Genomic DNA, 11,840 nt, shown 5'->3' with positions numbered 1-11,840 from the left:
TGGCAGGCAGGCGCCCGGGGAGTTCCATTTTGTGAAGGCAAAACGGGGTTCGGGTGAGCCCAGTGGGTCTGCAAGTTCAATCTAATTATCCTAGGACTTATTCTCAGATACCTGTAACAAAGCTAGAAGATTGTAAAAAGTGGAACTCTAAAGGCCCCCAGCAGTTCTCCCTTCTTAATACACTTCCAGGACCTACACCTCATCCTGTTCCACGGTCAGGAGCAGATGCTTCTGTGAACCTGACTAAGCGGTGGGAGGAGACCTGACCAAGTTTGCTTTCCTGGCTGGGACACCCAGCACCAGTGCTCCCGTGTGGCCTGGGGTTGTGTTAATAACAACCCCGCGTCATCAGCCCTCGGTGGGATTGCCTGGTTTGTCCTCCCAGGAGAGACAGCCTGTGACGCTGCTCAACCCAGCAGGAGTCGGAGACCAGCCGCCTGAAGTGTCACAAGCTTATACACTGCTGCATTTGACCTTGACCAATTTTAAGCTTATAGGAAAAACTGTGGTTACGGCAGACCAAAGGAACTGTGGTGAGCAACAGGCAGGCGGCACTTACTGCTTCCCTCCAGTGAGTGGCCGGGGTGTGAATTTTAATCACAATTCTCCACTCATTCAGAATGGGGCTAGCAAACTCCTTCCCACTAGTGGGCCCCTTCTCACAGGCCACCAGCCAGAGCAGAAGGCAGCCACCTCTTGGGCACCCGTGCCACCAGTACAGCAGCACAGGTGCCGAGTGTGTAGTATCTCGGCCTAGACATGGAACCTCCTAGCTCAGCAAGTGCACCCGGCATGCACCAGCCCCGATGTGCAGCCGAGGTTCGGGGTGGTGTATGCTTCTTACTAGTAAACCCAGCTGGCGAGTCCTAGGTCTTGGAAATGATAAGCACTAAATAGGCTAGGCAGAATGTCTCAGCTACGTCTAAGTCGCAGGAAAGTTTGGGAGTTCTCCATCTTGGGTAGCTCTATATTTGATTAAACAAAAATTTAAAATTAAGTTAAAAAATTTTTAAATTTTACATATCTTCATAATTTATATTGCTTAAGATTACGATTTGCATGCTAAGATGCAAACTTGCACAGTATTTTTCTTTAGATAAATATCATAATGCTACTTCAGAGCATGTGCTTATTAATAAAATAAAGAATGCTATGGTTTCATCTGCATTTGGGTACATAAAACCAGTCAAGCATAGACTAGCCCTTATTCTGGCTGACATTAAAAAAAAAATCATAGAATGTTAAAAAATGATACAGTAAGGATTGGAACCAAATTCACTGAACAGAATAGGAAGAAAAGATTTTAAATATTGAGTTGGTCATGAAACTATTTTATCTTCTTAAAGACAAATGTGTAAACCCAACTGTGTGAAACTGAGAAAATGCGTCGATCTGCTCAATTAGAATGCATTTAAAATCAGGCTTCCTCAGGTAGAGCGTCACAGGGCTGCAGCGCCTTCTCGGGGAGGCAACGTGTACCTATCTTCTGGAGGGGAGGGTAACGGAGGAGCCCGGTGCTCCGGCCGCCTTTTCACCGGATGATCGGAGCTGACCGGTCGTTCGTCACTGTCGGTCGGAGTTTCACAGTAGCAAAGGGGTTTTCTCCACTGTGGGGGGAGGGAAAAGTCTTCAGAAATACTCCAAGACAGATTCGGTTTTAAAAAAGCACAGAGCTGCTATTCTTGCTTTGTCAAATGGTTGCTCTGACCGCCTCCCCACTGTGCACAAGTCCCCGACAGCGTCTTCTGAACACAGTTTGCTTGGAAGGGGGGTGGTGGTTTCTAGGGGAGCTGCTTTGGGACAGGGTCTGGATGAAGTCACCAATGTGGCCAGGCGGACGGGGGGGAGGGGGGCGTCCCTCCCTCCCAGCCCTGCTCTAACGGGTACTCTCGGAGGGCGGTGGTGGGAACATGGTGCGCTCTTGTTGGACCTCATGGGCCCCAGGACTTGCTCAGGACCTTTGTGGGGCCACAGGGATGCTGGCAGCAGTGCCAGCAGGGCAGGTGCTCCAGCTGTGTCCCAGACGGGACGCCTCAGGCCCACTCAAACAACAGGGAAGGGCAGCCTCATCAAGCGAAGAGCGTAACGTAGAAGATGAAACGTACCTTAGAAAAGGCGGCTTTGCAGTCCCGTTGGCATCATTCTGTGAAGAAAGATAAAGTTTATGAAAAGTTCGTGAGATCGGGGACAGTTTTAGTATGACTGAAAGTGAAGACATCTAAAGCATAGGGGACTGTTTAAAGACACAGGTTTAAAAGTACCCCATGGTCTTACTTCAGTTGAGACTAGATCCTAAGTTGACTGGAAAGAATAGCGCCAGAACAGAAAGTTCTAAAGGACAGTCAGGCACCCTTACAAGTGTAAGGACGTGACAAAAGGCCACCTTGGGCGTGTGGCACCGGTGCTTGCAGAGGACCCCGAGAGACAGGACAGCAAAGCAAGGAGCTTACGGGGAGGGGGGCCAGCCTGTCCCTAAACACTAAAACTCAGAGCTCCCTTTACAGGAGAAAACAACTGCATCAAACCAAACACTGCCGTTAACCCTTCGATGGGCACAGCGACCGGAGAAACAGACAAGAAAACTCAGGCTTTGCTCTCCTCATCCATGATCTTTCAAGTGTAAACTGTAGCAACTGGGTTTGTTTTGTGTCAGCCCAGTCCTGAGTGATGGCACAACAAAACAGTTAAGAAAGAATACGACCCCGCTGGTGTTTGGTGCCTGCAGACTGGTGCTAAAGCCAGAGAGCTTGTAGGAGGCTCCGAAACGTGAGTCCAGGCATAGCAGAGCAGTCAGGTGAGTGTGAACCTGCATGCCTTCATCCCAAAAGCTTGCAGGTTCTGAAAATCTGCCTTTGTCCAGAGAAGTCGCTTGGGGAGCTAATTCTGGGGCCGCCCAGGAGAGGGCAGTGTAACACCACCTGACCCGTCGCCGGCCCTGCTGCCCTGATCTCCCCAGGCCTCCTGTGGCGGCAGCCCAGCCTGCGCAGCCCTTCAGCGCTGACTTTCCCTGCCAGCCCCTGGACTCAAAGGTCATGGATGGAGGTGGCCACCTGGGCCAGGCTTCTTGGGATGGCCAGAGGCATCGGGGCTGTGACCTCAGGCCTGTCCTCCCTGGACCTCAGTGTCTTTATCAGAACCAGGAGACATTTGGTAGATGGCCTCGGGGCCAGCAGGCATGCAAACGGGTCCGATGTCCGTCCAGTGCCCCTTCCAGTGTCTGCCCTGGGTCACCGCGAGTGTTCTTTATGCTGGATCTCAGAACCATGGTTCGGATGCAGGGATGGAGGCACACCCCGGAGGGCTTCAGAGGTGGAAATGGCTGCATGGGCGAGGTCCTCCTCCCAGCCATACGGAGCCACTTCAGCATGGCCACTGGTGCAACTTCTACATTACGTGGTGATGGATTAATTGAAGAGTTACTTTTAAAATACGCTAGGATACCCTGTTGATTCATTCCCTTTGTGCCCGCGATAAGCAGAGCACCCAGCAGGGGGCCAGCCTCTGTGCTGGTGAAGAGGCCTCCTGTGACCCCGGGGTCAAGAGGAAGGGCAGTATGTCCCCACACAGAGAAGTGCACTGGGGGCCAAGCCAAACTCCTGCTGGGTGCCTGCAGCCCTGGGTGTCCCATTCCTCCTTGAAACCCCCTTCTTTCTGCCCTGTCCCAGGTGTCCTGACACCTAAGGAAAGCTACACTTCAATTCCCTATCCGGACCCGGAAACCAGACACATTCCGGTCTGGGCGTGCCCCCTAAAACTGACCTCAGGGCAAAAATTCTGGAGCTGTTCACAGAGCCCCTGGGACCCAACTGAACTTTAAAGGAGTTTAACCACAATTAACGAGCTGTGTCACCTGGCTGCTTAGCCCACTGGGTCTGAGAGAAAAGCAGGGAAGAGATGTGTCAGTACTGACGTCTGCTGTGCGGAAGCAGGGCAGGAGGTAACGTCTAAGGATGGCAACCTGAAGCCATTGGGGGTCAGGGTGACTGGCCTGCACACCCCTCGTCCTTCCATGTCTCTGCGGCCCAGCAGCTCCACCTGTGTCCACAAGCAGCATGCGTGTGAAGACACACCAGCCTGGATGACAGCCTGGATTGGGAAGTGGACACCACCAGCTGTACACGGACTTCTCACAAACCCACAGAGCAAAGGCGGCTGCCCACTGCTCACCAAGTTCAGACCAGACAGTGCATCGCCAGGGTCAGAGTTGATGCAGTCTTGAATTTGAGCAGGGACCGTACCCGGGGTGGGGCACAGGGAGCCTCTGGGAGCTGGCAATGTTCTATTTCTTGATAAGCCACTGGTTATGTGTATTCACTTCATGAAAATTCATTGTATATTTTTCAATAAAACATTTAAATAAAGTGTCAGTTATCAGAAAAGTCAACTCTCCACCTCCTGATCCGGGTCAGCCTCCCCTCCCCTCTGTTCCCCTCTGACTCCTCAGGCCATTGAGGCTACTACTGTGCACTTCCGGTGCCTTCTCTCTGGGTGATCTAGATGATTTTCCTTAACATTTTCCCAACCTCCCTGCCCTACGGCAGTGATTACCTGACAGATAAGCTCACCCACTCAGCTCCAGAGTCTCTCCCTTGCTTGCTCACCATTTCCGTGTGAAACTTACAGAGGCCTGCCTCGCAACTGTCACAGCTGCCAGATTGAGTCCCATCCCCAAACTGCCCCTCATGCCTTTTTCTCTCAGGGAATGGCTCCTCCAGGCCACAAATGGCACGGCTCCTCCGGTCTTGCCTCTCCTCTGCCCTCATTCACCAGCGAGGAAAGCCTGCAAACTCTGCTCTGAAGGATCTCCCAAACCCACCCTTACGTCCTCTCAAACCCACCCCAGGCCTCAACCTTGTCACTTGTGGGGCCAGAGCCCACCTATCCTGCTGCCACCTGTGTGCCGCCTCCTGAGCCGTCCTTCCAAAGCTCCATCTGAACTGGTCACTCCACTGCCCAGGGCCCCTTGGCCACACCATGAGGCTTTGGGTCCTGTCTTTGCTCCCTGATCCCTTGTTCCCTTACTCTCCAGAAACATTTCAAGGGTCTCGGGAAGCCTTTCACGGTCCTCTATGTGCCCTTGGGCCTGACCTCTTGTCTCTGGGTGGTTCCTGCCAGACCAGAGGCCTTCACCTTTAGGTTTATCTGCCTCGTCAGGCTGTGAGCCCCCAGAGCAGGGACCCCTGACCCGTCTCCTCAGTACCTGGCACAATGCAGGACACACCACAGAATGTGCTCAGAACATGTCTGTGGAATTGAGTCTTGTCTATTGTCTATTGTCCTGGGGTCAGTCAGTGGCAGAACTTCTGATCGCTTATACATATCAGTAGCTGTGCTGAGTTAGCCAGAGGCATTCTATCCTGTTTTTCTTAAGACTTAAAAAAAAGCATGACACCGAGGCATTCTCTGTCAGCCTGCTCAGCAGGGCCAGCTCCCATGGCCTCACAGATGTACTCAGCAAGACGGGCCCCCCAAGGCCATGAAGCCAGCTGCCTACAGGGGGGCTCAGCATGTCATGACAAGAGTGGAACAAGCTGCCCACAAGACAGAGCAGTGAAGGCCTTGGGAACTGGAGGCAGTGTGTGGCCCCCCAGAGAACAGGCGTTGTGACTGCCTTTCCCCCTTCCCTACTCTACCAGACTTCTGCTTGGGTGTCACCACAGAGCCATGCCTCTGGAGGAAAGTATCAGGCCCCCACTTATGGGGTAGCCCTGGCCAGCTTAGACCAGCCAGCACAGTCGTGTCCCCGGCCACAGGCAAACACTCAGCGATGAGCCAGGGGCCTCTGAGGTCAAGCGGGAGTGAGCCGGGGCCTGTGAGCATGCTGAGGGGAAGCCCTGGAGCTCCGCTGACCTCCAGCAGCCCTGTGACATGGAGCCAGCAGGGCCGGGGTAGAGAGATAAAAAGAGACTGGCCCTAGAAGGCATCCTCCAGCTGTCCTTCTCGCTGCCCTCTCTGGACTTCAGCTTAGATAAAACAGAACATCCCTTCATTTTTAAAGCCAGCTTGAGGTCAGTTTCCTGTTATTTGTAATGTAAGCAGCCCTGACTGACAGGTGTTTTAAATGCTAACAATTAATTCAAGCCCTCTAAAAGGCGACATGGGCCAAGCAAAACTCACCTGCGGCCAGACCTGTCTCCCAGGCCACAACCTCCGACCTCATTCAGCCCTTTTATTCTCAAGATGGGGGCGTGGACACCCGAACAGGGAAAAGCCAACTTCTCTGGGTCACAGGGCTACTTTCCAAAATGAAGGAATACATCAAGCCTCGCACTCTATGGAGACTGGGTACCAACGAGGCTGTGTGGGGCCTGCACTGGGGAACCTCCTGCTTTTACAACCTATCTCAGCCTCGGCAAACACACACTTTGACGGAAAGTTTGTGTGTTGGAGAGCTTACTTTCTAAGGGCTTTTTAAAGGCCTGGCTATCTGATTATAGAAACGTTAGGAGGGAACTGACACTTGCTCAGTTGTAACTAAGGTGGAGAACATGTGAGTGGACCACCTGCCCTCCAGCTCCGCTCCCAGCAGCCCTCCCCTGCACCTCACAGAGGGGAACACCGACCTGGGACCTTCTGAGATGTAGCCTCCCAGGGCCACGAATGCCTTCCAGGTGAGTGGGTTCAGGAACATTCCACTCATGGTGGAGGGCTCCTAGTATTCAGTGTTTGGTACATCTAAACCTAAGTATGCCTGTGACTTAAGAAAACTGGTGTAACTGACAGTAACTGATAAGTGTTTGTACGTAAAGACTACATATAAAAATCAGTTTTTCTTTTAAAAAGAAAGAAAGAAGATGTTTTGCCAACTCCCATGGATCCCGGTGACTGGCCTGAGATATAACACACGTTCTTCCAACATCATTAGCTGGTTGGTTTTAATTTGGTTTAGGAAAGACAAATTATCATTCCAGTTGGCTATAAAAACTTCTGTGATGCAGACCTCCCACCTGGACAGTCTCCCCAGCCCTGGAGGGCATGCTGAGCTCCCCTCCTCTGGCTCTCAGGTGGGGCCGCCTGCTTTTCAGTCCCTCTCTTGGACCTTCACCATGCTACTCAGTCTGATCTACACCTGTCTGATACGGTAGGCTGGCCATAAATGGTTATTTAATTAAAAATTCATTTCCCCCCAGACACCCTTTTAGCTCAGTGGTGAAGCCCCTCCTGAAGTTCACCATTCAGCCAGGGATTGGACAGCCCCATAAAACAAAACGGGACTAATGAGGCACAGCAGTCTAGGGACAAGGACTAGAAGGCAGGAGGGGACAGGAAAGCTGGTGATAGGGAACCCAAGATTGAGAAGGAACAGTGTTGACATGTCGTGGGGTTGTTAACCATTGTCACAGGGCAATATGTATACTAACTGGTCAATGAGAAACTATTTGTTCTGCAAACCTTCATCTAAGGTACAAAAAAAAAAAAAAAAAATTATGTGAGATCAAATTGACAACAGCAACTCAAAAGCTTTGATGGGAAGCCTAGGGGACAGTGAGTTGAAGATAATGGTGATGGAATAATTTGGAAAAAGAGTGAGAATAGCAGCACAACTGGAAGAATGTAATTGATGTCACTGAATTGTACATGTAGAAACTTTCGAAATGGTGTAACTTTGACTATGTATATTTTCACCAAAAAAAGGTCCTGAAGGTTGAGAAGGGAGAGTGTTGACACGTCGTGGGGTTCTTAACCAATGTCATAAAACAATGTGTACTGACTATTTAATGAGAAACTATTTGTTCTGTAAACCTTCATGTAAAGTACAATAAAAAAAATTATTTCCTCAGTTGCATTATCCACTTCTCAATGCCACATGTGCCCAGTGGCTACTGTACTGCAAAGTGCAGTTCTGGAACATTTCTGTCATCAAGAAAGTTCCAGAAAGCTCTATTGCACAGCACTGATCTATAAATTCTCTGGTTTCATTTATTTAAGTACTTCTCATCCTCCCTTGCTCCCGGACACACAGATTATTAGATCCTTTGCCGCCGCCTCCTTTTGTAAGAGGCTGCCAAGACCAGGAGGCCCATTATAAAGCAGGCAATTTCACCTGCTCCTGAGGTTATTTTCCTGGGAGCAGCACTGATTCTTCTTCTGTCCTCCCTGCTTTGCACAGCTATGTTTTTACAACCCATAATGTGTGTTGGGAGTGATGAAAGGTAAGTAGCTTGTCTACTAGAAAGATGGAATGATAGCAGCAGAGGATGTACATGAGGTGTATACTGGTGACAGGGTTGTACTTTTCTTTCCTTTTTGAAGTTTGCATAGGATCTTGACATTAATTACTTCAAAAAATGTAAATTACCTTGGTTTAGAGAGAGAAATGGAATGTAAGTCAGTCATTCAATCTTGTGCATCTGTGAAGCAACCTGTACTTATTTTGGGTTATTACCCCCTCATTCCAAGATCAGATATACTTTATTACTTTACAGACAAGGAACAGTGAGGACGGAGAAGGAGGCTGACCAGATGAGAGCCCCTGAAATCATGGCCAATAGTGCCTACTTCAGGGAGGTGCTCACCTGGAGGCCTTCTCGATTTTTAAAAGCCAATTAGAAATTTCTTGTGACTTTGATTAGTTGGTGTTTTCCATTATCTTCCAGATCAGAAAAGCAACACAGCAACTTATCAGTCCCTCAATAAACGTGAGCACCTGGACAATGGCACTTGTCTTATCAGTAAAGAGGGACTGCTGTAGGGACAATGATAAACAGCCAGCTGAGATTTTAGAGTTGAATTTCTCAATCTGCTGTGGGACCTTTCTCAAAGCTGCTGTCATTTTTCCAAGCCTTCCTCCTCTGTCCACTTCAGAAGGCCTCTGGATCCATTTGCGTCCTGGGAGGTAAGAAGACGAGGCAGATACTCAGGCATTTGAGGGCAGGGCCCCCAGTCAGCAAGAATAAAACCCACCACGCAGGGCACCACTGTGGGCTCATTAGCTCTTACAAACAGGTTTAATGTGATATCAGAAAATGCTTAACATTTCTTTTTAATACCATTCTATGGACTTTGTTCTTTAAAAGCATGTGACTGTGTCTGCCAGGTGGATTTAAAAGGAAAGCTCATTTCAGCGTATGTTTAATGCATCTAGCACATGGCAACATTTGAGGTGGCAGGACTGACTAGGCGCTCCTTGTGGGGAGCAGGGCAGGCTGAATGGTCAGAGGAGGCTGCAGAGGCAGCGGGTTCACATCCTGGGGTTGGGAGAAACTTATGGCTTGACACACTTCTGCTCAAGGAAGTGGGGAGAGGAAGAAGGTGGGGTGCTACTTGCAATTCTCAGTCTTCTCCTATGGCAGTTGATTAAGATTCAGCCAACTAAGTTTTAAAAATAATGTTAGATCACATTTAAACTACCAAATACTAAATAATGAATACTTTGTCATTACTGGGAGCCCTGGTGGCTCAGTGGTTAAAGTGCTTGGCTGCTAACTGAAAGGTCAGTGGTTCAAGCCCACCAACTGCTCCGTGGAAGAAAGATTTATCTGGCAGTCTGCTTCCATAAAGACTACAGTCTTAGGAACCCTATGGGGCAGTTCTACTCCGTCCTGTAGGTTTGCTATGAGTCAGAAGCAACTTGATGGCAGTGGGTTTGGTTTGTCATCATTGAGTATATTGATGTTGGAAAACATGACTTTTCAATTTATCAAATTCAGTATAGTTCTGAAGAACTATTGCACCAAAGCTTTCTTCATTCATTTACCCACATGGTAAAAATACTAAAAATAAAAGCATGTCCTCATTTTCTAAAACTGGTGACTGTGTTGGCTGAAGTGTCAGTATTTTCATTTATAATTCTAGTACTATGAGTTTGGGGCACGATTCTTTCACCTTAAAAGGCTGTTTACAACCTTAATAAAGTCATGGCACTCAGAACTCCCTATCGATGCCTGTGAAGATCACAGGATTGGGCAGTGCAGTTTTGGGACATTTCCATCATCACAAAAAGTTCCAGAAAGTTCTACCGCACTGTGATAGAACGGTAGCCTCCCGATGGTTGCAGCCGCCACGACCGAAGAAGAGCTATCGAAAAACAAAACAGACAAGCAAACAACAACAAAGCACGGACTCTGATCAGGGCTTAAATCTAACTGCTAATTTATCGGAAATACAGGAGACATGGGAATGCGGTGAAGAACACCATGTGGACGCAATCAGTAAGATCCAGACAGCCCACAGGACAAACACCCTGCTCTTCTATACAATAAGCCACAAGGGAACAGGCAGAAGGGGAGACCTGCACATGTCATTCTTTTGAAAATACTTTCTGGAGTCACTTGGAATGATAAATACGCAAACAATACATCGTGCAGTGGGTGTATCTATAAACAGAAGCTGGACAAAGACATTTTTGAATGATATTTCAAACACTTGCATTTCCTGGACCAAAATGAGGCAGGACTGCATCCCAAAATTCCTTAAGGCTCATGCTACAGGGCAGAGCACGTTTTCAGAAGAGCACCCAGTTCATGCAAGCATGAGGCTCCACGTGTGCACCATTCGCAGCTGAACAAAGGCCCCAACACCCAGCTGCCTGGTGGGGCAGGGCTGTCGAGCCACATACCCCACTGGAAAGTAGGGCAATGGCTGATGTGTGCATTACAGAAAGCACCCCATGGTAACTGAAAAATAAAAAACCTAACAAAAGTGGCACGGGCTTAACTGTACCAACTGCATGTGCACTATCATAGCCCCCTGGTGACTTTCTGTAAGGAGGTGGCACGGCTGCCTGGCGGGCTTTGGGTCCAGCCTGGTGTAACCATTCTGCAGCCTTGGGCGCCTTGCTCAGCTGCACATCCTCCAGCTGAGCGTCCAGTCCATGTTCTCACCATCTGACTGTCACCTCCTATCACCCTTCCAATTCGCTCCACTCCAGCAATTTCTCTTCACTTCATTGTCCTTCATCCACCGACACCCTCGCCTGCGTCCTCTCCCAGCTGGATCCCGTGGCCTAGGACATCACAACCTGCCCTCACAAACACCCTGTACTTGCTCCCCCCTTCTCCCTTACCAGTGTCAGCGCCTCGGTTAACCCCAACCACTTAACTACTTCTTGTCTGAACCCAAGCAGTGAATGTTGCTGGAGAAAAGCACATAAGCACACTGACTGGTTTCACTTTAAATCATGACCCGATGTCTTAAAGGGCATTCAGTGTCACACCACACCCTACTCCGCTTCTGTAGTGTGCCCTTTCTCACTCTCAAAATGCCTATTTGACAGCTTCTTCTCTCTTCAGGCTTGCTCACCCGTCTGCCCACCCCCAACAGCTGATGATCTGACTTCAGCACCTAGAACATGGAAGTTGTCAAACAGAACTCCCTGGTCTGCGGCCAGCCCTGCTGCACCCAGGCCCATGCCCTAGGCCTTCTCGCCTGTCCCAGTGGCTGCTGTCCCTGCTCCTGGCTAGGACGGGCTCCCCCTGTGCTCCGGACCCCTTCTTGACATCTAACTCTCTCCTTTTTCTCCATCATTTTTTCTTTATTGTATAATCTATACTGAAAAAATAAACTAAAGAGAAGAAGAAACCTACACCTTGACACCACATCGTCCTGTAACTATCACCCCTAGTCACGCCAGGCCTGCTCCCTCCTCAGGCTTCTTAAACTCTCTGTCACTCCATCTGGCAAACTCCTCTCCTTGGTCCCTACATGGCTGCTGCTTGTCATTCAGGTCACCTCTTCAGAGAAGTCCACTGTTGTACACACTGTGATGTGTCCAACACACTCCCCTTCAGGGGGAGCTACTGGTAGGCAGCCTCCGCCCTTGGTGCACTTCCCTTGCCTGAAATCAAGACCGCTCTAAGGCCCATCCTGCTGCTGAGCTCCTGTCTCTGGTGGGGCTGGCG

At 49.6% G+C, this 11,840-nt stretch overlaps 1 protein-coding gene across 1 annotated transcript in view; it reads right to left on the bottom strand.

Annotated features, from left to right (window-relative positions):
- Nucleotides 1-547: 547 nt before the first annotated feature.
- Nucleotides 548-11,840, bottom strand: part of BAIAP2L1 (BAR/IMD domain containing adaptor protein 2 like 1) — a 139,188-nt gene continuing 127,895 nt past the window's right edge. Inside the window, exons 15-16 of the mRNA XM_023735267.1 lie at nt 2,106-2,143; nt 548-1,607 (exon numbers count right to left, since the gene is read on the bottom strand). Coding sequence (XP_023591035.1) covers nt 1,532-1,607; nt 2,106-2,143 — 114 coding nt within the window. The 3' untranslated portion in view covers nt 548-1,531. The remainder of the gene's footprint in view (nt 1,608-2,105; nt 2,144-11,840) is intronic.

This window comes from Trichechus manatus, unplaced genomic scaffold (genome assembly GCF_000243295.1).
Source record: "Trichechus manatus latirostris isolate Lorelei unplaced genomic scaffold, TriManLat1.0 scaffold00077, whole genome shotgun sequence".
Taxonomy (NCBI): Eukaryota; Metazoa; Chordata; class Mammalia; order Sirenia; family Trichechidae; genus Trichechus; species Trichechus manatus.
This window is presented reverse-complemented; position numbering and strand designations above follow the sequence as displayed.